At 27.6% G+C, this 27,971-nt stretch overlaps 1 protein-coding gene across 4 annotated transcripts in view; it reads right to left on the reverse strand.

The window, feature by feature from the left end:
• The window catches only part of LOC107456340 (rho guanine nucleotide exchange factor 38), a 60,137-nt gene that overhangs the window by 11,561 nt on the left and 20,605 nt on the right, over positions 1-27,971 (reverse strand). For all 4 annotated transcript variants that reach the window (XM_016074192.3, XM_016074194.4, XM_043039179.2 and 1 more), the window contains 17 exons: positions 26,368-27,354; positions 24,732-24,808; positions 21,050-21,190; positions 18,608-18,663; positions 14,878-15,019; positions 14,390-14,510; positions 12,365-12,485; positions 12,045-12,156; positions 11,803-11,894; positions 10,661-10,810; positions 9,538-9,643; positions 8,188-8,318; positions 7,540-7,644; positions 7,023-7,154; positions 5,348-5,509; positions 3,831-4,013; positions 1,912-2,115 (listed from right to left, as the gene is read on the reverse strand). In XM_016074192.3, the coding sequence (XP_015929678.1) occupies positions 1,912-2,115; positions 3,831-4,013; positions 5,348-5,509; positions 7,023-7,154; positions 7,540-7,644; positions 8,188-8,318; positions 9,538-9,643; positions 10,661-10,810; positions 11,803-11,894; positions 12,045-12,156; positions 12,365-12,485; positions 14,390-14,510; positions 14,878-15,019; positions 18,608-18,663; positions 21,050-21,190; positions 24,732-24,808; positions 26,368-27,354 (3,022 nt within the window). The remainder of the gene's footprint in view (positions 1-1,911; positions 2,116-3,830; positions 4,014-5,347; positions 5,510-7,022; positions 7,155-7,539; positions 7,645-8,187; positions 8,319-9,537; positions 9,644-10,660; positions 10,811-11,802; positions 11,895-12,044; positions 12,157-12,364; positions 12,486-14,389; positions 14,511-14,877; positions 15,020-18,607; positions 18,664-21,049; positions 21,191-24,731; positions 24,809-26,367; positions 27,355-27,971) is intronic.

A 27,971-nucleotide genomic window follows, 5' to 3' on the forward strand; every position in this document is an offset into this window, starting at 1 on the left:
GGCATGCCAAAATAGAATGTGGTTGAATGAATTGTGAAAACGTTGAATAAAACAATGTGAAAATCACGCTTTTGCATGATAGGTGGAGAAAATAGACATGGCACAGAAAAAAAATCTCATTTTCGAAAGGGGAAAATTAAGCACTTTTAAAAACACCCCATGAAAAAAGCACCTTTATGGGCTTTTAAAAAGGGAAAATCGAAAATAAGCACCTTCGAGCACTTTTTAAAAATGCTACGCACCATGAAATACTTAACCCTTTAAAATTTCTGATTTCTTGTCACAAGAAATAATAAATAAATACTTTACTAAACTAAAAAAAATTATATTTAGGTCCACTGAAGCATAACTACTGTAATAAAAAAAAGTAAGAAATGGGATAAAATGCCTATATCAATATAGATGAATCGAATTGGTAACGGGAGTGAATTGGGAAGTAACTAAAATGATAAAGGGACCGAAATGGCAGCGGATAGGAAATGCAATGGATCGTGTGGAGTGAGGATGTTATCATGACAATGCCAAGTCCCATAGTGCATGAAAAACTCGAGCATTGTCGCAAAAACTTGAAGTAGGGCATGAGTGAAGCTACCCTCAATGCATAGCCCAAATTTCACTGACTATTTCTGAAATTAAAAGAAAGTTTATTTTAAACAAAGTTCTCTTCAGTACTCTCCAGAGCTGCTTAGAACTAGCTTAATAAATAGAATATCTACAAAGGTTGATCTTGTGTTCGGATAAATACATGGAAAAGCCTGTGATTATATAAAAAAGCTCTTACTTTCATTCCGTACTTTTTGTAGATTATCATTAAGAATTTTTTATTATCCTTATAAATTTTATTTTTAAGCTTCATTTTTGAATAATACACTGAAAATAATCAATGTACAGGGGTCATTTTAATATTACATAAGTACCAAGCGGGGGGGATTTGCTATTTCTGCTGAGAAGGGAGGAAATAGAGGCGTGAGGAATGCTGCTGTTAGACACTGTGATGATACTATCACAATACACCCAAACTTAAACATTTTAGCTTTCGTCTAAATTTATAATGTTACTTTTGTAATGGTGCCTTGCACCTAGTTTTTTTCTAACTGTTGGGCTAACATTCAAGATTTGTTTCCCTGCCTATTTTCTAATTTTCATGATTATTCTTATCTTGCTAAAATTGTGCAGTTATGTGAATTAAGTACTTTGAATAGGTTCACATTTTTGTACACTGATTTTTGAAATACTAACAGTTGAGCATGCAGAGAAGGAGACACATGCTCTTCATTCTAATAAAACAAAATTATGAGTCAGTTCCAGTGCTATTCTGAAGTATAGTGCCTCTAATTTATGATGTTGATTTAAAATAAAAAAAAGACAAGTGATCCTGAATATATTATGTCGCTTTTTTGACTTTGATTGGCCAGTGAATTTTGGGTTAGTCACACCATACAGACACGTGCCTGAGGCAGCCCCCATCACAGACACTAAAAATCCCTTTTTATTCCAAATTTTTATCAATGTAACAAAATGCAGAAAAAATAACAAAAACAAAATAATTTACTAAGAAACATTTTCAATTTAAAATGAAAGTTAAGTTTGCAAAAAGAGAAAAATTTCTTAAAGAAGTTACAGAGGTCAAAAGTTTTAACCTCAAAAGATTCTTTAAGATTATTTTACTCAAAAACTTTATAAAATTAATTGAAACATAATTTCAGTTTTACACAAAATTATATTTTTGATTTAAATTTAATCCTAAGAATAGATTGCTAGAGCAAAAGTTAAAATTGTTGCAATACTTTTACGTAAGCATAGGAGGGGGGTTTGTGCTTTGCTAATTTTTGCTGATAAAATGAATTAGTGCGTGAAAGCTAAAAGCATGGTTACATAATATTTGAACGACCCTAAAATAAAAAATACAACCTGAGATTTTGATGTAAGGTTCCCAGAGAAGCTTAATCTACTTCCACGAGGTGATGAATTCCTTTTCAAAGTATTTGATTTGAGGCAAGAATCAAATTCTTTGGGTGATATGGATAATCGGCTGAGATCATCTATCACTAATGTATGCTTCACTTGAAATGTCTCAAGAATGCTATTTCCCTGACTTCCTAATAACAAAGGGAGCTAAAACAAAGAAGTTAAAAATAATTGAGTAGAAGAAATATTTTTATAGAAGAAAAAATAAAAATGAGACAACAAACAAATAATTGTATTTCTATTACTTCTTTAACCGAATGCCAAAATTAAGAGCACTACAAAATAAATGATCATTAAATACAGACAGGAAAAAAATATGTGTGCTAATTTGAAACAAACAATATGCTGTTTCAAATTAATTACCAATTAATGAATTTAATTTCTAATTTCTGAAATGGTTTAAATCAATTTTATAATAGTAAAATAAATAATGCAAATGAAATATGAGCAAAAGTCATAAAACTTGCAAGAGCTTGTAGAAGTTTATTCACATGTTGATTTGATTATTTAGAATTGTACTTTTAAACAGTCATAAATCACATTAAAATTTCAGTTTTATAAGTTTTAACTAAGTAATACGGTAAAATAGTTTATAACAATTCATCCACACCAACAACACAATGGTAAAAGTTTTAAAATAAACAGCAATAAATGTAAAGAGTACACAGCTGAAAAAAAAGCTTTAAATATAAAGTAAGTTCATAATAATTCAGTATGAAAGATTGATCTAAAAAATTATAATTGTAAAATTGATAAATATAAGGTCAGAATTTCTGTGTAACAAGTTGGAAAAAAAATAAAATTTTATAAGTACTAGACTTCTGGGTTGGCATAAGATGATAAACCACTTGAATTAAAGCGCAACTTAAATCACAAAGATTTTTTTTTAAAGAAACCATGTTATAAATCACCAGATTTTGTTTTTAAATTATTGATTTGAGTCAAAATATTTTATAGACAGTATAATTTACAACTGCATTATTAGAGTTGCGAAGTTTTTTCATGTTGAAGGATTTATTCAAAGGAATAATAAGAGAAGAATGTATACAAATTATAGAACACATACAATAGAATAAAAAATTACAAAAAGAGAATAAAAGTATGTACAAAAGTTAAGTGAAAAATTTTATATTACTATTTTGTTATCAGTTGTAAGTAAAATAATTTATTTAATAAGCATATTTCAATTATACTTGTTCAGTTTTGCTTACTTGGATAAAAGTACTTATAAAACATATTAAATATGAAGTTTGTGTTTGCAAATAGTGAAGAGAGATTATTTATGTCAAGAATATTTTTTTAGTGTTTCATTATCTCAATTTATTCTTCATTTGATATTTAACTGACTAATTAGGTGCTTGTCTTCACAAATTCACGAGGATGTCGAATTTGAATAAAAGAAACTGCAATTTACTGTAATTTTTAATAATTATTTAACAATTTTGATCATATTAACTAGAAATATTAAGTATTTTTGTTAAAATATTGTTATTAAATAATATTTAGAATTGTTTTATAAAATTTATCAGAGCTTTGATTAGTTAATCTGAAAACAAATCTGACTGAAACAAAAGAAGGATTAAATTTGTATTATTTACTAAAAAAAATTTTTTTTTCTAATCTAAGCTGATTTTTGAAAAATTGACAATTTATTAATGCCAGTAAAAAATTGCATGCATAACAAGAAAAAAAAAGGTTAGATATTAAAAAAAACACACACACATACATTATTTTAAGAAATATTTTGAATGAGCTTAATACATGTACAAACGGAGGTCAGTATAATAATTTCTCTCATTCCTTTAAAGGTTTTTAATAATTTATTTCTACAGTGAAAAGGAAATGGTGCTTAAATAACTTACGTCCATGAGAGTAATCAACAGTAAAGCTGCTCTTCCAACAAAATTCTTTTTTGCTTTCAAAAAACATCTAATACAGTCATACAATATTTCAATAGATAGATCACACAGTTTAGGTAAATCATCTAACAATTGGGAATTTAAAGCTTCATACGTATTCTTTGCCATAGTCTGATTTTCTTGAAGCTAAGAGGAATAAAATTGAAAAATCAACTACTTTTAATTTTTTTAACTTGAGTAATTCTTTTTCTTGAAAATACATTAATGTAATACCCAAAATTAAAATAAAGAAATTCACACTACGAAATAAACAAATATTTTTTTACTTTATATAGATTTTATTGAAGTTTTGATTAAGAAATATAAAAATATTGACAGAGATTAGTGATAAACTAAAATATAAAGTTAACATCTTATTAATTAAACCATCAATCAGAATGCTCGTCTATGCCTTTAAAATATATTTAATAAACAAAAAGCAATGGAATTAAAAAAAGCTGATTTCATTATTTTTGCCAGCCAGGTGGTCAGCATGCCTAACTGCAAAGCCAATGGCTGGGGGTTCAAATCCTGTGTGTTGTTCTCTGTTATGTTATGTAATGTGTGAATGTTGCCCACCCTATGAAGGAGTATCTGCGGCAGTGTGGCATGAAAATGCTGCTCGCCTTCATGACTTAGGTTCACAGGTGCCCACTGGGTAACGTTAAATGATCAGTACTTCCAGCATCTGCTTAGGCAAAGAGCACAAGAGTTCAGTGTTGGCCGTTAAAAAAATTATTTTTGCCAAAATTAAATACTGTAGCGTAGTGAATTGTAAATAATGCTATCCTGTTAGAAAAATCATAAAAACTAGAGCATATAAAACAATGAAGTCTTACTATTTACTCAAACTGAAATTTTTAAAAAGGGATCTTATTTTTGACAGTTACATTAAAAAAAAAAGAAGAAATAATTATTTTTCTGAATTATTCAAAATTATTATGAACTTAAATAAGCATTTTTTAAATATTAGATGAGTTTACACAACATTCAATAAATCTTCTATGAAGTGATACATTTCAAAATTTATTAATACAGTGCCTGCCATCTATTAAAGTCACGTCCATTTCGAGAAGATTTGATTTTATAAGACTGATTCCATAAACTGGAATATCTACACTTAATAAGAAAAAAAAAGGTTTCAAAGTTAAACTTCACAAATAAGTTAAAAGCTAATCTTTAACAGAATCTACAGTTTCATTTTAAATACACGTTAATTCTTTTTAATTTGCAGAAGAAATTAAGAATTTTAGCATATTTGATTGAATAGCAAAGTTAAGATTCAATATAGTTTGAAAGTTTATAAAGATTTGTTTTTCAATTTTCAATATTTTGTTTTCTTTGCTGTAAAATTCATTTCAAAATATCAAAGGCTTTTGGGACTGACTGAATATTTTATTGACAGAATATTTATTTTACTAAATAACTCAGTGATATAAAATTTTTTATAAACCATATAGAAAATTATAGTCGATACATACAAGTTTGATTTTAGTGGCATCCTTGTTTTTCTCTAGTTTGCTTGTAGATGACTCATGATCTAATAATTTATCATACCTCTTCTGAATTAAATTTGTCGGCCCACGAAAAGATTGCAACAGAAGTTTTATAGGTGAATTAATGCTTCTTTCAACAGTTTGCTTCTGCATGAAGAAAAAAACAAACTATAATTAAACATAAAAATAAAACATCAATATCAGTATAGCAATTCAAACTTTTTGATTTCCTATATTTTTAAAACTTTTTTTCTTTCGAAAATAACTAGCAGAAGTGTTATAGAAACTTGTTTTTTTTTAAGTGCTATTAGTCTAAAATTCATTATACTATAACTACATGTAAAGTTAAGTTTTTTCTATTCATAACATAAATATTATGCACATTTTTAATTCATGTAAATTTATGACATTACCTAATATTAAATAAATATAGTGTGTCTAAAACTACAAAAATACAATTCCAATTATCTAGTATACAAGACATGTTAACTCGATTTTAGGTTTTCTTGATCACACACAACATTGACCTGTATACACTTGACTGCTAATGGCAACACAAGAACAAAAAGGACCGTTATCTTAATACAGATCTCCTGGCTTCTCACAAAACAGCAATGAATCAACTAGTGGTATCCGTTCATCGAATTCTATCACAGATAAAAAACTCTGATGGGGGAGTACTAAAGTGTGTCTACCATTACAAAAGTACAATTCCAATTCTCTAGTAAATAAGACATGTTAACTCGATTTTATGTTGGGGTACCTTTTAATAGATGAATGTTGACATTGTCGATATGACTCTTCTCACAATAGAGAACTGCCATTAGAAAACATAAATACAATAAAGATGATTCTGATTACATCCATTTCTATAACAATAAAAAAAGAGTGAGAATAGGCTGTTCCCTTGTACCTATAACCCTCCACTAATCCAAAGACCAATACCAGTGATAAATCACCCAGTTTTCTAATAAAAAAAAAGTTGCAAAATATATTTTTTCTGAAGGAATCCTCTTTGATAAATAGAAAAGCAGTTCTTAATTGAACAACTAAACTAGAACATTACAATTCATACATAAATACATTACATTACAAATACATTACATACATACATCAAACTAGAACATTAACATGATATTCACACAACGATTATATTGTTTAGATTATCATCATTTATACACATCTGAAGAATGTAAAACGTGCATGCAATATATGTTAGATTGAAATAACTTATTCATGACTGGTAAATAATGCATAGGATCCAGTCATCATAAGATGTCATAACAAACTAAAAGTTGCCAGCACTTTTTACTATTTTTTAAAGTATGCAGCTTATTTATTTGAAATGAACTACAACTAAATCAGAAAAAAATAGTACACAACTGCAATAATTATAATTAAATAATAAACTTAGATCTCTTTATATTTTTACAGCCACAATTATTAAAATCATACTTATTAATATAGCATTTTAGATTCTTTTCCTTCAAGCTAACATGTCAACATGCAGAAAAAAAATCAAAAATTCCGAAATTAATCAAAAATACATAAAAAGAAATGATGAAAATCCATCGAAGTTAAAAAAAGACATAATTAAGAATAAAAAAAATCAGAAGGAATCATTTAAAGTAATAAGGGATTTCAAAAATATGGAACTTACAAAAACATCCCAATGCTGAGTTAAAATAATTCTATGTGTAGAACGGAATTGATCTACTTCTTGTTGATTTTTCTTTTCTTGATATAATTCTGCAATTTCTTCAGCCATATTAAATGCAGTGGCAACAAGCTCCTACAAAAACAAAATAAGCTAATATTTTTCAAAACCAATGAGAATAGTTAGAAAAACTTCTTGATTAATAGAATTCAGAGTTAAAAAATGAAACAAACAATAAGTGCAAACAAATAAATAAAAAAAGAGAAAATTTTACTTATTTCACTTCAAAAAATATAAAAAATTAAATAAACAAAAGTTTTTATTTTTGATTTCACGGAGAGATTCTAAAAATGCTAAAAATATTGGTTTGTTATAACCTTGTCCTAAGTTAAATTCAAAGTTAATTATGGAACACAGATGAGAAGGGTTCCTTTTGAAACATTTAACTTAAACCACAAATTGATTTTGACTAAGAAAATACCTGCTAAAAAAATTTATAAAATATTTTTGTTTTTCTTACTTCTGCTTTTTTCATGTATTCCAAAATATCCTTCTGAAATATTTTAAGAGACTTTTCCAAAGCATTAAATTTGGTACCCAGCTTTTCAAATTCTTCGTCTTTACTCTAAAAATGAAATTAAAAACTGACTAAAAAAAATAGATTAAAATATTAAAATTTTTTAAAAAACAAATTTCAATAGGTAACAAATATTTTTACAGCAAATCAATTGTTTTTGGGAGCATTTTGAAATTTGATTTATGAATGATTTAATTAAAATAAGGCATAGATTTAGGACGAGACTGAATTTTTCAATTATTATTGATAAGTACAAACAGTGCAAACACAATTTAAAATTTAAAAACAGTCTTTAATCTCATGAAAATAACTATTAGCATAAATAAAGATATACAATGTACAAAAAAAGGACAAGAAAATTAGGAAATTGTAATATCAGGCAATTTTTGTAAAATGTTAATATATTTGAAACTTGAAAAATTAAGAAAGAATCTACAGAATTTAGCTTCCATAAAATAGCAACATATTACATGAAAATCCCACCATTATTTTAAAACTTATTAAACCCTATTTTTTTTAATTACAGCAGATTGTACACATTATTATTAGGATAAAATGTTAGAAAATAATGTGTAATTTCTTTTTACTTACTATAGTTTTCAAACCAATTGTTGTTGAAAGTCTCATCCCAAAACGTGATGTTTTCTTAGCCATTGAGTGTATACTAAGTTTAGAAACTCTTCCCGAAAGACTTGTATCAGCTTGTTTGCGATATTTGAAAACTATAACACATAATAGAATATCTATAAGTATTAAAAAATATGATTTCATGGCAAATATTTATAAAGAAGTCAAATATTGATTAAAAGGGAAAAAATTATAATGTAAAAACAAATCGATATACTTTAAAAATACTTACGCCTGTTTTACGATTAAAATATAGATACTTCAGCATGTATAAAAAAGTTGGATAATAAATTAAAATATAAACTAATAAAGTTAAAAATTAAGTTTACACTGATATTAACCCAAATGAAAATTTGCGCAAAAAAAGCACAAGTTTTGAAGGTTATGTCATATAAATTATGGTTTTTTTTCTTTACTTCACCAAGGGTACCTAACTTTTAATCTGAAACTTTCAGAAGTCTAAAATGTCAATTAATAAATGACATTTCACCAATTAAATATTTGTAAAAAAAGGGCAGTGACCAATTTTTACTACCACACTAATTATTAAGACAAATTTCTTCAGCTGACCTATGAATTGGTCATTCAAAGGTCAAAATAAGGCTATTTTCTTAGACTTTGACTATCAAACTCTATTTATGCCAACAGTGAATCACAAAGGTGAATATTTCTGTGAATACATACTACATACAAAAAAAATCCACATACTCACAATTTTTGTGTACAATTGTCATAAGCTTAAAATTAAAGTAGCAAGAAATCTAAATTTTGCTGAACTTTCATGGTCATTAACTGTTTTTGCTAAAATTAGACAATTATTGACATTTGCTGGAAAAGAAACTTTAATTATAGCATAAAGAAAATCAATTCAAGAATCGATGGTTACTGATTAAACTTTTATGTAACATGAGAAATGTTGACACATGAAACCCGAGTAATTGAATGCAGAAAGGGTCACGGAAAAGAAATTGTTTTAGAAAATGTTATTTACGTCCAATATGAATATCTGAAGTTAATACTTCATAGAATAGTTACTGCTGGTAGCTTTTACTTCATAGACAAGTAGGTGCCAATCTATCCAAAGCTGGCTTCAAGCCATACTAGGATTAGAACCCTATTTTTGCACATTAAAACAGTCCATTGCCTAAACTACTGAGCCACAGCAGCTCATATTAGAAACAACAAAAGTTTAAACAGTGTGATGTATAGACATAAAAATAATAATAATTACAGTAAATAATGAATATCAAAATTTGCTCATTGTAGCAAACTCAGATTGATGAATTTGAAAGTGAATGCAAAATGATTAAATACCTAGATCCTTTCTTCTTTTGAATTCATTGACAGCAGCAGCAACATCTGTCATTAATGTTGTAGCTTGCATTAACCATTGTTTGTCAGGATGATTATCTTCCGTACACTTTAAAAAAACAAAACAAAATATAGCTTATATCACACCTCTTATCATCATTATGAATTAATAAAAGACAGATCAAATCATTCAATGATATGATATTTAAATGTTTCAGTAACATATTTTACGATAAATTTACAAGAATCCAAGCTGAAAGTTGTTTACTGCAATTGAATTTAATCAGAATAAAAAAATAGAATTGAATATCATGTATTTTTTTTAAAATTTTTCTAAAACCGACTATTATGAGTTGGACATAATTTGCAAGAAATCTTGCAAATATATTAAGCATTCATATGAAAATTAAGCTGTACTGGGAAAGTAAAGTGTTATATTTTCTACAAATAAATACACTGTATCTCCTGTTCTATACTAAATTCTTAAAAAATAAATTCTTTTAATTTAAAAAGAAACAACAACAATAAAGCAATGAAATATCAAGTGTTTTTTCTTTTAAAAAGTTTTTTTTTAAATAAAAAAAACCTTTAACAGTAATTCTAAACTTATTTCAACGTTTACACAAAATTTTTATAAAACTGGCATTTTTTGCAGTGTGCAATTAATGCAAAAAAAGTTTGCATGGCGTCATCAAATTTATCTTAAACATTTTATTATATTGGTAAAATGTAATATTTATAAACAAATAATTAATAAAAATAATTGTTAAGAGATAAAAATGTTTAAACCTAAATCAATTAGTATTTTTAATAGAATTTTTAAGTAGTTATACAAAATTTATTACTTTGGATATTTTTTTAATAAAAGAGTGAGGAAGAAACCCACTAAGTTCTATTTTTAAATATACTTATTTAGATGTTCCACATCTAAATTTACTTCATAGATCTTTTATTTACTAGCAAGGTGACTTAACAAAGAATAAATTCACATGTTTAATGCAGCAACATATACTTCATTAACATATTTTCAGAGATATTCTGCCACTAATATTTTAAAATAACACACAATTTATATATCAAGCTAATAAATAAAAATTTAAATAAATGTAAGGATATTATTGCTCACTTTTAGTAATTCATTCAGAAGCAAAGGATACTTCAAGATTCTTTGTACTGGCTTAATGAGCATGGCAGGAAGATCAAAACAATTAGTTTGCCTTTTCATAATCTCTAATTTATGTTTAAGATACTGACCACCAGCAGAATTAGAATCAATCTAAACAAATAAAAATATAGTTATCGAAGAAATTAAAATTTACTACAATTTGAAAGAAAAGTTGTAGTTTAAAATACACAGAAATTTTATTCTTATATAATAATTAGTACAAAAGATCATTATAGTTTAACATGCAAAATGTATCAACACATTATAAAGGGCAAAATTAGGAAATTTGCTACTGGCAAAGGCAATTTTTTTCAACAACTGAATATTTTAAACAATTAAAGGAATTGTTGATATTAATAATGTAAGACACTTCTTTTTAATCATTTCTCAAAACATGGTAAACACAAGGTTCATTCATAAAAAAAAAAGAAATAAAAAAAAGGAGACATGAAACAAATAAATTTCAAAACATTCATAACAAGACCATGCTGATAAAAATAATAATCAGCACAGAAAGAGGTGATTGGAAGAAATTTTTTTAATCACCCTTTGTTTTATTTAGTCTTCCTGTGGCCGGTTGTGACTGTTCATTTTGCTCTATAACATTCTAATTATATGACCAAAAAATAAATTGTAGCTGAAAAGTTTTCTAATCGATTATCTCAGATAATTGAAACATAATGCATAAAATAAGAGAAATGTTAATGAACATAAATAATTCTATAAATCATTAAAATAAATTGGAATTAAGTTAAGTTTATTATAAAATATTCTTAAAAGTTACGCATCTTTTTGTAAAAAGAAATAAATAAAAATTATGAACCATTATCAAAGTTAACATTTTAATGTAGAAATTTACGAAAAGTGTATCAGCTTTTTTAATCACATCTTTACTTGGCATTTGTAATAAATAAAATAATTCTGCCTATTGGTACACAGTATTTATGTACAATCAGAGTGATTAAAGATAACTTATTAAACCAATGTTATATAAAACATAGTGTAAAATAAAATAATTTATAGCTTAATGCACTTTAAAAAATATTTATTACGCATAAATTTGAAGAAAAAAAATCAAGTGAAAAGAAGAGTTATTAAAATACCTTGTCAACAACAGTATTAACTTCATCATGATTTCTACAATAGTGGCCATATACTTCTTTCATTTCTCCACACATATCCACAAAACATTCCCCTACAATATAAAACAATAATTTCTAAATATATATATATATTTTAATACTATAACTAATTACAGCAATAATAGTAAGCACAACATAACAATGAAACTATATTACAAAATAAAAGTTTTGAGATTCAAGAGGAAGATTAATTACTGACTCACCAATTAATTGAGTATCTCTTGATTGCTTTTGTAATCGCCTTAACAACCGAGAAGCAACATCAATAACTTCATCTAAATTACCAAACAAAGTGTTGATATCAATACCCTTATCCTGTAATGAAAAAAAAAAAAAACTAAAATAAAGAAAGAACACATAAAAATAAGGGATTGTTTTTGTACTTAACATCACAATACACACTGTAATTAAATTATACACACAATTATTGTTAAATTTATATACAGAGAAATAGGCAGAAACTTTTAATGCATATAATGAAGTCATTTTAAAATACTTTTCAATCAAATTCAAAATTAACTACTTTTGCCTCCTTTGGATTTCTTAAAAATGTATCCTGGAGTAATTTCAAATCAGATATGTAATCCCTTTCAGTTTGCAGCAGCTCTGTTATAATACATTCCCTTTGTTCTTTCAATTTCTTTCTGAAAGAAAAAAAAACCCAACATGAAGTATAAATTTACATAGAGTTTTACTAATATTTAGAAAAAATATAGTGCAATGTACTTTAATAGAGTGCAATGCATATTTTGATAAAATTGCACTTTTCAATATAGTCTATGTTCTTTTAAAAGAGTCCTGATTATAGATATCCAGTGATTTCACTTACACTCTATAACACCTCAAATTACTGAGAGGATGCGAAAAAAAGGTTTTAATGGGATGCATAAGTCTCCAGTGTTAAAAAAAAGCCTCATAAAATGCGACAACAGAAATACAAATATAAAATTATATACACGTAGATTTCTTTCTTTCTTTTTTTTTTTGAAAGAGAAAATTAAAATGATTCTGAGTATCAAATTACATTGTTGCATTTCCTTGATGCAAGTGTCACATCAGTCTTAATTAAAAGCCTTGTTCAAATATAATTCTTCTTTACTGAAGTTCAAATATAACTCTTCTTTAATATAATCCTCCATATCTATCTTTAATATAATCTAAACATCTCTTCTATAATCTAGCTTTGAAATTCCACGTTTTGTCGCTCATTAGAAAAAATAATTATAAATATGCATAATATATAATAATTATAAATATGTAAACATATTTTATGAATGTGATGCCACAATTGGCATTACATATTTATTTCCTATCTTTAAAAATATCTTTCATTTCTTACGCTTATTTTTTATTAATAGAGTTATATTTAAATTAAATCAAAAACTTAATCTTTTAAAACGAACATAAAATACTTATTTCCTCTCTTCTAGATCAATGTAACGGATACTTTTTTTATTTCATTGCTAGGCAGACTTATTAATTCACTGTCGCCTCTTATCGAAAAAAAAATCTATTTATAACTTTTTTTAGTCTAAATTTCCAACGGCTAAATGTTTCGGTTGCATGGTTGTAATAATTCTCATAAATTTGTTGGCGACTCGTGATCGCCAAGGTATACTTTTAAACCCATATTGATATGCTGGTTGGCTTTATTTTGGCAATGATATATTATGATAAATCACCAAATTATGGATCTGTTACCCATACTTTCTACGTCCGTTGGGAATAATTATATTCACTTGGAATTCAAAATTTGTGATGACTAGGAGTCCCCTTTGCGGCGCTCCTGTCCCAGTCATCCTAACGGTTTAAAAAGATATGCAATCGTAACGAAATGCTAACAAAAACTTCTTGATGTTTAAGTTATATTTCCTTGATCCCTTCAAGGGATTTATTTTTGATAATTGGTAATTATTATGATGATTTGTATTGATGGCCATTCTCTATAATCTTCAAGAAATATTGCTTAATAAATTGGATTTTCAAATTCACGATTCATATTAATTTTCTGGAGACTTTCATTTTGTTTTATCCATTTACTTTTATTAACGGCCAATACGAACAATAATGAATTAAGAAGTATTTCACTATACGAATATTGGCGGCTAAGGACGGAGGACTAAACCTCCCCCACAATGAATATCATCTAATATTGAAAGATATGTTTAACCATTATGAATGATTTAGATCTATAGCTTTTAAGCTAGAAAAAAATTTAAAAGTTATCAATATTATGCCATGACTATAGATACTAAAACATACTTAAACTCCACTAAAATTTTCAAACAATCAAATTACTAAAACTAAACTAAACTCAGTAGCCCAACAGCCCATATAGGGCGAAGGTCAACTGAGCCCATTTCAGTTTTCTTGACCTTGGGCTCTCGGGTGCAGGAGCAAATGTTCCGATCGTGTGGTCATCCGAATGCGGAACCCCCAGTGTTTAGTCACCTCAATCATGCTTGGTACTCATTTTATCGACCCACTGAAGGAATGAGAGGAATTACTAGTTAGCTCAAAAATGCTAATTAAAAATTTCACTACTTGCTTTTTCTCTTGTTCTCTTCTTTGAGCTTCAAGTTCCCTTTTTCTTTCAACCTCTTCATCTCTAGATTGTTGTTCTTCTGAAGTAGTTTTATTGTTTTCCAATATTTGTGCAGCTAAGTCAGCTGGGAAAGTAAATAATTAATTAAGCACAAATAAAATAGAAATATAAGCTTGTACAGAAACTATTGCAGGGATAAGAATACCATCAATTAAGAAATTAACTTCTGCATTCCTTACATAATCAAAAAATTTACTGAAATGTTTACACGGCATTTTTTAACTTTATGCATAAGCTACTCTGGAGTTGTTAATAGTATGTAATTATCAGTACTTAAAGTAACATTTCTGTTATTGTTTAATAATTTTTTAAATAATTAGTCTAATTAAAAAAATTATTAAAAAAAGTATGTATACAAACTAAACCTAGGTATGTATGTGAATAATTTATACAAAAATTCAAAGTAATTGGAATTAAGTGTTTTAAAATACCTTGCAGTTCTGATATTTCTTTCTTCAATCGATTAATTTCTTCATCAAGTTGAGATAATTGAGTTTTCATCTCAGTTGAAGCAAAACTGTTACTGTTTCTTTTACTCTCATTTTCAAGCTTGTTTTTACACGCAACACGCAGCTAAAAAATATATAAGATACTTCAGGCAAAAAGTTGATAAATGTTGTTATGTATGTGACATTTAATTAGTTACTTTATATTGATTTCATATTTCCATAAAAAATTTACAAAATTTAAAAGTCTGTGGTAATACAATGGAGCTGGGTTTGCAACATATCATTTTTAAATAGAGACTGTTTTTAAGTAGATTGCCACTAATAATTAGACTCAACAGCATTTCAAAAGCAATAAGAAATTCAAATGATTTGAAAGAAGTACAGACATTCTTTTAAATGGTTAGAAAGCAGTAAAAAATCCTTTAAATTGCTAAAAAAACATTAAAAAATTAATTAAATGCTGCAGAAGCAGTAAAATTAAGGCTGACATCAAACATAATATATATATCATGAACTTTGAATATTTTATGAGACTAAATGCATGTAAAGAAGAATATGGTAATTTCGCACCATGTAGACCAGTGGTTCCCAACCTAGGGGCGATCCTTTCAAGAGGGCGATAATCCTTAGGGGGGGCGATCAGGGGGCGACGAGTATTCCAAAGATAAAAATTGCTAATAATATTAACAATAGAAGCTATTTCAGATTGAAATTGAAAATATATATGAAGCCTATGGTTCTGGTGCAAACAAAGAATTATGATAGTTAAAAATTAAAAAAAATTCAAGTGCAGGATCGTTTTCGTCATACGTTTTGGTATCGCAGACGGAAATCTGATAAGTCACTCTGTTCCTTTGAGCAATAATACTGTTTCCAGGCGTATTGATGAGATGGCCGCCGACGTTGAATCAAAACTCAACAAATTTCTGAAAGAAGGTGAATATACGTTGCAGATTGATGAATCAAATGTGATAGATAACAAAGCTGTTTTAGCTTTCGTGAGATTCATAAATGAGAGTAAGGAGATTAACGAGGAAATGTTGTTTACAAGAACTTTGAACACAGATACAAAAGGATCGTTGATTTTTAAATTGGTCAGAGATTATTTTGAGGTAAAAGAAATTCTCCTCACCAACAGATGGTGCTCCAACCATGTCTGGTTGTCATACTGGGTTTCTGGATCACCTTAAAAAAGTACCGGAAGTTATCTCACCATTCATTATGCCTTTCATCGTCAACTTTTGGCTGCGAAAAATTGGTTATTTATGGCATAAATAAAATAAAAGCTAATTCTCCTAATAACCGTTTGTTCCGAGAACTTTGCCATGAAAATGATGAAGATTTCGAATTCCTGCTCCTACATACAGCTGTGAGATGGCTTTCAAAAGGAAACTGAGCCGTTTCATCGAATTGCTGGATTCGGTTACTGAGTTTCTCGACACCACTGATCCTGTTTTAAGTGAGAGTTTGAAGCAACGCAAGTTGGAAACTGTGTACCTCACGGATATTTTTGAAAAAATGAACGAAATTCAAGTAAAACTTCAAGGAAATAAAATGAACATTATCAAGGCAAAGGGAATTATATCTTCATTCATCGCCAAGTTTGATATCAACAAATCAAACATTGGTCGCAAAGAGCTAATGCAATTTCCAACTCTTAAAAAGTGTTCAATGGCAGATATCGAGATTCTCGAAAGGAAAATCTTAATTTTTACTGATCACCTTGATCAGTTATGGAATCAAGATTTAAAGATTTGATTAAATTAGAAATTCCGGATTGGATTTTCGATCCTTTCTCTTTTGAAGTTGTGGATAAGCTCACTTCCTCTTTGTAGACTGAGATTTTAGATTTGAAGTATGACTGTGAGGCTTAAGTCGTCTTTAAAAAATACGGTTACGAGTTAGCTTGGGTAAAGCTTATGGACACTTATCCACAATTATGGAAACAAACTGAGCCGCTTCTCATCTCGTTCCCGTCAACTTATTTAGTGGAGAGAGGATTTAGTTCTGTCTTCCAGCTGCTCACAAATCAAGGAGATAGGTTGGACATTTGCTTCAAAGGAGACCCGCGTTTAAATCTGACGAGCATAAAACCTGACATTCAAGCTTTTGCTTGAATTACACCAAGCACAGGACAGTGATTGAAGTGGTAAAAATGTACTTTCTCCATCCTCATTTTTTTTATCAAATTTTAGTTGTTAACGTTTTAACTTTTTCTTGATTACATTAAAATATTAATTATGTACTTTTGTTTTGATTATTCCGTTTTAAATATAATTTCTTTTTGAAAAAAAGAAGATGCACAATTTTTTTTAGTTAATAAAAATGACAGGATAAATGTGCCTCCTTATTTGCATTACAATTTAAATTAAAAATCAAATAACATAGCATACTTTCAGTGTTTGATTGCTCACAAGCAACAATGAATGGTTTTTTGAGCAAAAAGAGAAAGGGGCGATACGTGTCAGCCAACCCCAAGAGGGGGGCGATGGTCCACAAAAGGTTGGGAACCACTGATGTAGACCATTTCATTTTTTATTTGCTTTTTACTTTATTCAGGTTTTAGAGAATCCAAAGTCATAGGTAGTTTATAAATATTTATAAGTAATGTATGAACAAAATATAAATTATATCCCCAGTTTTAAAGTGTAGTATAATAATAGTAAAAACATATGTAATGATTTACTTAGTCTATTTTAATAAGTAATTAATAAAAGGAAATTTAATGTAAAACATGGCAATGATTCAAAAAAGTTGTTTCTCTTTACCCCTTTTAAGTAAGCATAACTAGTGTTACCTACAAGTTATTATTAGAAAATCTTAGGGCCATTTTGAAATCAAGAATTCCTTTTAGAAAATAAAATAAAATTTTTATCTTAGCAAGTGACATAAAATTTCTGTCTTATGGCATTAGATATCAGTTGTCTTGGCATGGCAAGCTCAATAACTTCGCCAATTTGTATTCGACCTACATAAAAATTTAAACATTACATTATTATGAAATTTTCAAATAATAAGTACTTTGGATTTACAAAAAAATATTTCTAATAAAATGATAAAAAGTGCTTTAAAAATTCTTTTAATAACTATTAATACAATAAAAAAACTATTAATACAATAAAATAAATAGAAATACAATACATTTATACAATAAAAGAAATATTCATTAGTAACATGCATACAATTAATATTAAATTAAATTAGATAGAGTTTGAAGTTAGCTTACAAGAAGACGAAGAAAACATACAAGATTTAGAAAACATACAAGGTTGTTTCTAGAAAAATTGGCATTCGTATGTAACATTTCATTTTTATTAAACTATTTTTACGGCAGTTTATTCTTTAGTATGAATATTATATTTTATGAAACGATTTGGAAAAAATATTTTTATCTGTAATACATGGCCCTTTTTTTCCAAATAAATTTATAAAAATAATTACGCATTTAATTCAAAGATATAGTTTTTTGACACATTATTGATTTTCGATTTATTTGCCCCAAAATTTTATTCAATATACTTTTGAACCATCTGGAACAAGAAAGCAGAGAAGGCCACAGTTGAGATGGGCTGATTTGGTAGAGTCTGACTTTCTAGCAATTAACAAAAACAATTGAAGATCAAAGATAAATCAGACAAATCTTCAGAGCAAGGCATTGGCCCACACGGGGTTGTCTGGCCAACTACAAAAATGATGATACTTTTGAACATACCTTTAAAACTTTTTCTTTTTGTTGTATAATAGCTCGGATTTCTTCAATATCCATTTCTGAAAGAGAGTAGAATTCTTTTAACAACTGTAATTTAAAAAGTAACATTTGAATAGCAAACATGGGTTAGATGAAAAATTATTTTAGCTTATTTTCCTAAGATATACAATGATGGCAAGTTCTAAAAATTTAAACTCGAGCAATTTAATTAAAAAATTAAATTACTGATAAATTAATCAAATCTACCTGATTTGCACAATAAATGTGGAATGCCATGAAATATTTTTTATTAACTATATGAAAATAATTAAAGTCACAAAGCAAGGAATAGCAATTTGGCATTGCTGGAAGGCAAGTTCAATTTTGTCCTCTTTGACTCGACTTAATGCTATACTTTTTTTAATCCACTCTATGAGGTTTATTAATCAGAGCAATGAGTCCATGGTCAGTGAGAGTGAACCAAGCATTTAAAATAATCGTTAAAAAAGGCACCAGGTACAACGTAAAAAACTAGAGAGTCTGTGCACAATTTCTGCTACATCTGATTAAGATTTGAATTGTGCAAAGCTATATTACAGAAATATATATTTAATTATTCATATTGGCAATGCAAAAATTGGTTTTGTAAAAGTAAGAAACTATTTTTATTTCACAGATTTATGAAAAGTATTAGACTTTTTTTTTGTGAATAATTTCGTTTTATATTCATTTTTACAAATACTTATAAATTGAAAAATTTGTAATTAAAAAGAGAAATATATTATACATTTGACCTGGAGAATATTTTAACTATTTGGTTAAGCTGAATACTTGGTAAACTAAATAATTGGATATTCAGCTTAAAAGAACATTTAGCAAAGTGCCCAATCAAGGAATAATAACTAAATATTTAGTACACAGTGCACAGCAGGGCCAAATTTCCAAAATTTCAGCAATTAGTAATCAGAAGTATAGTGCACAAAAAAATAAAAGGACAGCCCTGAATATCTTTTAATCTAATAGTCAAATCTTCACAATTTAGGACTCAATTTTAATGGTTTGAGAGAATGACCTCAAACATGCTAATTAATTAGTGCAGACGATATTTTAAGTTACAAAATCAGACACAAAAACGTACTTTCTCTGAATAAACATACCTTTTTTTCGACAGTTTCAGATGGCAGACCCTCAAAGTATAGATGGTAGCCATAATTTGGGTAATATGGTCACAATAATTTTTTCAGGAGAGCGGTTCAAAGCTTGAACTCCTTAATGTTAAGGTTATTTGTTTGCATATTTCACCATATCTGAATAACTTTTTAAGTGATTTGAACATTGTTTTGCACACAATTATGAAATTAATTTATCAAAAAATAATTCCATGCAAAAAATAACTTTTAGTAAATATTCAGATTTGTAGTTATTTCATTAAACAGTAGACGAAAAAATTTTGAAGTGTAAAGTATACAATTTTTTACATCAGTTTAAAAAATTTAATTTTACAAGGCAAAATACAAAATTTGACCAAAATGGAGTGAAAAATACCTGAGAAAACAAATTTTAAAAAAGTCACACATTTAAAATTTGGTTTCTCAAGAACTATAAGGCCAATTACACTTAAACTTTGTATTTTGATATGCAAATTTATATTCCTTAAAATTATGTTAAAAATTGTATACCTAACAATTAAAAATTTTTGGTAATGATGAAATAAAATAATAAATATTTACTAAAAGTTATTTATAGCATGGAATTATCTTTGGATAATCAAATTTTATAATTTTGTGCAAAAATTTTTCAAGTTTCTTTAAAAGCTTGCGAGATATGATGAAAAAGGGTTCAAACTTAGGACTGCTCTCCTGACCAAACTATTGTGATCATATTTCTCAAATTGCGACTATCCCCTATATTTTGATGGTCAGACATCCGAATCCATTGTAAAAAAGGTATGTTTTTTCAGAGAAAGTACGTTTTTGTGTCTGATTTCGTAACTTAAAATATTGCTTGCACTTATTAATTAGCATATTTGAGGCTACCCCCTCGAACCATTAAGATCGAGTCCTTCAATGTAAGGATCTGATTATTAGATCAAAAGTTATTCAGTGTGGGCCGTTTATTTTTCTTACTGTACATACATGTATTCTAACAAAATTCAAATTAGGGCAATTTAAAGGTGTTTTTACTAATTAATTCTAAGGAATATGCCTAATATTAATAATATTATGCATGAATAGAATATTAAATAGAAAAAATAACCCTTAAGTGCTACTTTTTTTGAATATTTACTGCAAACAACAACTCTTGGTAGTTAAGGGAAAAAATTCAGATTATGATGAAAATTCTCAAAAACTGTTATTTTTATTACTCAACCATAAGACCGTAATCTTGATAGCAAATTCATAATAATTACGAATTAATCGTAATACTCGGCACCTTTGAATACATTCCTAGCACTTTCATACTTACTCTCATGAAGAGTATCTGTACTGCTATGACTAGAAACAGATGTGGCAGACATTCTCAAACTATTTAGAGAAGTATTGGAATTGTGAGAAGAGAGCTTCACAGATGATGATGAGTTTTTAGGAGGAGGAGGTCTTGCAGGTGCTAAAAATTAACATTCACAATCAAGCACACATTTTTATAATAATAGACTTCCAAATAGCGAAGTGAATTTTCTATTTAACGAATTTTTCGTTGAGATCCACGTTCCCTATTTGAAATTACTTTGCAGTTACTATTTTATTCAGCAAATAAATACAGTCAAAATTTTATGCATAAATTTAGCTGTTTTTAGTTGAAAATGTATGTAGCATGATAGTGTAACACTGGATAATGTTTTGCTCTATTCTTGTTTTCCATGTAGATTTCTTTTATGGCTAAGATTTATAAAATAAATAGTAGATAGTACTAGTTTACAAGATAAAGGTTTATCAATTGCTTTTTTAATTATGTCTAGTGTTTATGAATTTAAAACCCGTTTTGTGTTGTTTAAGTATTTTAAAGGGCAATTTTCTATTTAACGAATTTTCCATAAAACGAACTTATTATCGGGATTTAGCAACTTCGTTAAGTAGAGGTTCGACTGCATTTCCATTTTTTTAAAATTTACTATATAAACATATTACTTCATATCATTAAATTTTAAAATAAAACTTTGGTACTCAATTGTTGATGAGATGATTCAATAGAGCATATCTATATCCAAATTGGAAAATTTTCATTATTTAAAATTTTAAATCTAGCAATTTCAAGGGGTTCTCTGAATATGAATGCATTTTTTTTTGTATATTTACTTGTTTTTCTAAACAAAATTTGTAATATTTATCGAATTTGTTCACCATTTTAATTCATTACTAAAATTTTTGAAAGTAAAAACAAATTTCTAAGCACTTGGTACACTTTCAAAATTAACATAAATTAAAACTCCTTTTTATATGTGAACATTAAATTTTGATTTCTAGATATTTTAATTGTTCACTATTTCAATGAATTTTGTAACATTTTCATACATTGAAAAATTTTATACATTTGAATCAAGTTTAAAAGCATTTTAAATTAAAATTTTTATATTTTGTTCTTATTTTTTTATATTGAAAGTTAAGGTTACTGTATTTTAAAATCATAACTCTTTTGTTTTGTAACTGCACTTTTACTTTTTTTTTCTCTATAAAATCCCAGCTTTTCACTCATTATTTTTGCCTAAAGTACTTGAACTGTTACTCGTTACTTTTTAAAAGAAACAAGTAAAAGTAAAGTGAAAAACGCTAGCTAAAGAGAAGTGTTGCTAAAATGCAAACTCAGAAATCTAATGTTGCGAACTATTTTACCTAAATATCAATGATAGTTAAATAAATAAAAATTAGAAATATGGAATTACATTGATAATTGCTTAAAGTTAAGAAAACCCAATAGTTGCATAAATAATTTTTTACATAAATGGCACATTATTCTAGAACAGAACAGAAGCCGTTATCCGGAATTCAGAAAACCGGAATACCAAAAAACTGGAACGAAATTCGATAAATTCCACACACCCCCCCATTTTTTAAAAACAAATTTGTTTTTCCTCATAAGATTTTAGGATTTTTCTTTCTTTTTTGAAAGATGTTTACCTTACCATCATTTTGGAAATAATCATTAGTGTATTACTTCATCGTTTTTTCTTCTTTTTAAGATTATTTCCAATTTTTTTTAGTTGGGTTTAACAATAAAAAAAAACGGCTTTTTGTAGGGATTCAGAAAACCGGAAAAATCAGTTATCCGGAATAGCGATGGTCCCGATCGTTCCGGATAATCAGTTCCATACTGTACAAAAGCACCTGTTAAAACCAAGTCACCGAGCCTACTATTTTAACACACTTTGATAAATAAACTTTAATCATAACAGTTTTTATTTTACTAAAAAAAATGAGCAAATTCCTTTTTCATTTTTACATTACTTAACAAATAAATTCCCTTGTAAATATTTTATTATATTTTCAGCATAAATTGATGCAAATTCATATTGAAAAGAAGCATATATGAATAAAATTGCCCATCAGTATTCTTAAACTAATTTTTTACAAGAAAGCCCCTTTCTTACTCATTGGTTCAATAATCAGTTTAGTTAGTACATTGTTCAGTTAATATTAATAATTTTTAATCAGTTTAGTAAAAGTTTCTTTATTATCGGAATATTCATGGAAGGTTTCCCTGTTATTTTAAAACCAAATTGGCTCTTTGTTTGCTACTTAATTTAGGAGTCATTTTATCTTTTGGAGGTTCAAACTGAGATACGGAAATAGAGGTGCAACATTAAAAAAGCAAACCACTATAAAAACCTTCTGGACAACATTGGTTTTAAAATAAAATTTCCTTCCAAGTATCAATAAGTTTAAAGAGATTATTCTTAGGTAGGTCTAATAGCACATGAATTATATTTATTGGTTAATTAAAATTTAAACCATGATAACCAATTTTTTTTAAATTTAATATACAATCATCTCATTGAAAGATTTAAAAATATTCTTTGCTCAATAGAATGTAAAGCTGTCGAAAATTTAAATGAATCAAAACAAAATCTAATTAACTATTAAGTTTACTATTAGCAGAAATCTCCATTTTATAATTAAGTTTTACATTAATTATTTCACATTCAAACAGTCATCCTAAAAACCTTTTCGAAACTTTTTTAAAATTTCTTGAACAAAAATCTGAATCTAAAAACTTTTTTTTACTTCAATATCTTTTTCTCTAAAATCTTTTCATTAGTATTATATCTTCTAAAATATTTGCTCAATAGCAAATTACGATTTTCATATCATTTCACATCAATGTTATAATGTGTATTAAAGTTTTTGTCAGGTATGTATTAAAGTTTTCAACCAGCTGAATGAGAGATTAAATTTTTACCTGGCACCAGGTACCCAGGTCTGAAAAAAAATTTAGGACCAGGTACACATCTAATATATATATACAGTACAGAACCCGTAATCCGGAAATCAGAAAACCGGAAAACCAAATAACCGGAACGAAATTCGATAAATTTTCCAGCCATTTTTGAAAAAACAAATGTTTTTCTCCTCATAAGATTTCAAGATTTTTCTTTCTTTTTTGAAAGATGTTAACCTTACCATCATTTTGGAAACAATCATTAGTGTATTACTTCATCGTTTTTTTCTTCTTTTCAAGATTATTTCCAAATATATTTTTTTCGTTGAATTTGACAATAAAAAAAACGGCTTTTTGTAGCGATTCAGAAAACCGGAAAAATCAGTTATCCGGAATAGCGATGGTCCCGATCGTTCCGGATAATCGGTTCCCTACTGTATATTTAAATATATATACACATAACCTATAATACATTAATGGCCCCTTTGCATAATTTTATGAAAAATAGCAAATGCATACTGAGTTTTATAAGAAAATAAAATATGAAAATTGGCTTTGTTTATCATAAATTTTACTGTTCCGAACTGAGTAAAACTACACAATAGCATGGTAAATATACAGCAAATTAAATAAATAATTTTGTAATTTATCTTACCTTTTGTTTTTAAAACTAAATAAATAAGAAACAATAATAAAAGTAGAGTTTTTGAGTGAAAACAAGGCTAAACAAACATAAACAATGTAAAACCAAAAGTAACAATGAAGTAATTCTTACTTTGATCTCGTTCAGCATTAAAATTTCCTGTGTTTATTTCAAAAGTGGGAAGATTAGAATTGTTTGAAGACCAATTCCTAAAATACATACAAGAATTATGAATAATGAAAAAGATTTATAAAATAATAAGTTTCTACGATAAAAATGTTTAGAATCAGAATGATACTTTTATAATGAATGCTACTTCAATCAGAAATACTTTTCGAATGGACTAAAATGCTTAAACAGAATAAATTTTATAAAACCTGTCATTCAAAATATATTTATAAAAGGGCAACTGATAAAAGTGCCATCAATGATTCCTCTTATGTGTCAGAACTGCATAGAGTGGACATGAAAAACAAGTTATAAAGAGTGAGAGGAAAATCATAGCTCACCAGCACATTTATGGTGGCAAAATTATAACCGACCTTTAAATATAAATATTTCTTTTTTTTCTTTATTCATAGATGATGAAAAAAATTCAAATAATTCTGAGCATCAAATTACATTGTTACATTTCCTTGATACAAGTGCTTGATTAGTCTTAATTAAAAGCCTTGATTGTTTAAATATGTGCTCCATGCTTCGAAATTCCCTGTTTTGCCTTTCAATAAAGAGAATAATTATGAATGAGCACATAAATAGATAGATAAAGCAGAAAATTAAAATTGTAAATAGGGACCCATATTTAGTAAAAAAACAACAGAAATCTGGATATCTTGAGTCCTAAGTGCCGTAGTTTCCGAACATACTATAAATTTTTCCGATTTGCATTACATTCTTCTCAATAAAAATGTATTTTCAGTGAATCCTTTAATATGCTACTCAAAACATGAATTTACTAAGCTCTTTTGTTTAAGTTGTTGGATATTGTCCATAAAAATATTTCAAGAAGTCAAAGATAATTTAGAAGCATTTAAAAACATAACTAATAAAATTCTCATTATAATATTAATTGGCATACTGTCTCTGCATAATTTTATTTTTCTGAGATAAAACCCTTTAACATTAGAATTTTTTTCCGAAATTAGCTTTTAATATTCTACCAAATATTCTTCTGAAAAGACTTACCTATTCTGTGGTTTAGTTTTCCTAATTCATAAAGATTATCTTCTAACCAGATATAAACATATTTGTTATTTAATATACTTTCTTAAAACAGATTAATATTGTCATTTAATTACCAGTATAAATAGTTTTAGAATTCCAAGAAACATTAAAAAACATTCACTGAAGTATAACAATACAGACTTCTACAAAACTTATTTCTATCAAAATCATCTTTTCCCCCAGAGAAGATAAATTCCATTTTTAATTTTATTAACTAATTATTTGTTATTAAAGTAACAAATCATAATTTAGCAAGTGATTGTAATTATTAAATTGTAGAAATTATTTAGAATTAGAGCATTTACAATTAATTAATACTAAGTCAAGTTAAAGGAATCAAGGGTTATTTCTGAAGAATAATTTTAAATGAATTTTAAATCTAAAAAATTTTTTGAAACATCAATAAGAATGCATTGAAATTCCTACAGACTTGTTTACAAATAACATTGGAAAAACATTGAAATATAAATTTAAAAAAAACTATGACATAAAATAAATGAATGATGTACATACTTAAAAAAATATTTTAAAAATTATTAATTACCTGATTTTTTCTTCTTGAACATTTTCATAAGAATCACTAGTCTGGAAGACTGAACTGTTTAAATCATTCCATTCTTTAGGATGAGTTATGTTACTGTTATCAAATGAGTTAGAGCTCACACAAGATGATTTACTTTCATTGCTACCATAACCTGAGCTAACACCAGATGAATCAAGTGCTTTTAAGCTCTGGGAAATTTTATCATCTAAAAATTTGGAAGTCACATCAGAATTCAAATTATTTTCAAATGAATTTGTGTTCTGATTCAAAAATGACAATGTATTTGTGTCAAATGAATTAAAACCTAATTGCTTTTCAGAATTATTATTAGTCACTGAATTATTAGACCAATTATAAATATTGCCCATAACTTCATTGTATGAGGGTGGACCACTACCAATCACTTCAATGTAATTTTCGGGACATATTCCAGTGTCGCCACTGTCCGTAATAACCTCGTACCAATTACGATCCACTTTCCTCATTAGCGTAACAGTATCACCTTCTTTTAATCTAACATCACCTTCTAATTGTGGGTAGAAGTCAAAAATTACTCTACCATAAGTGTCAGGAGGAAAAAGACTTAGATCAATATCATTTGGTTGTTCTTTGGAAGCTTTTTCCTTTTCACTAGTTGGGCAATCCACAACGATATTGACGAAATTTGCAGGAAAGATACCAATTCTGCCATCAATCTCTCCTTTAATCCAGTTACTATCCACATGCTCAATCAAGTTAATTATTTCACCAGCATTGAAGCTGAGCTCATTCGGGTATTCTGCTTTGAATGGGTAAAGAGTGCTACCATATGGTGTAATACCACTGTTAACACAATCATAACCAGAGTGATTGTTATCATAGGTCAATTGGTTCACGTCAAGATTAAAAGAAGACTCATTTATCGGCATGATATTGGAAGCAGAGTTTTCATCAATTATTGTAACAAATGAAGCAGGAAATATACCGTGGCGACCATTGCACTCTCCTCTAAAAAAAGAAAATAAACATTTAAAATGATGTAACAACATTGAAATATAAGATGCAAGAACAATTAACAAAAAGAAGAAAAAAAACACTAGATACGTCCGTTAAGAGTAAATTTTGGTAAAATGGTGAATTCTTAGAAATTAAAAATCTCACCACTAAAGAGAGATAGAGTAATGAAACAAACAGTATTTTGATTGTGAAAGGTGTAAAAATTTTGAACAGTAATTTTGAAAATTTAATTACAAAAGTAACCAACAGATGGCCATGTATGCTACTGATGACCAGAACGATGGATTCTAAGGTTAAAACGAGATAGGAAGCTTTTCTATTGGTTTAGGAGGTCTAAGCCTCATATTGTATTGAACATTGTGCTTTTCTGGGAATATCACAGGTTAAATTACAGTTCCTTGGAATTTATATTTACTTCAAGAATTCTGTACAGCAAACTGCACCAAGTTTTGTAACTGAATTCCAAAATTTCAGCCTTCACAATATGCATAGTGTTTGCTTCATTCCTCTATCACCCTTTGTTTACAAGATTTTTATTTTTCAAATCAGTCAGTTTTTTGGTGGCATTTGGCTGTAAATAAAGTTACAATTAATATGCAAAAATGTGT

This window comes from Parasteatoda tepidariorum, chromosome 4 (genome assembly GCF_043381705.1).
Source record: "Parasteatoda tepidariorum isolate YZ-2023 chromosome 4, CAS_Ptep_4.0, whole genome shotgun sequence".
NCBI classification, from domain to species: Eukaryota; Metazoa; Arthropoda; class Arachnida; order Araneae; family Theridiidae; genus Parasteatoda; species Parasteatoda tepidariorum.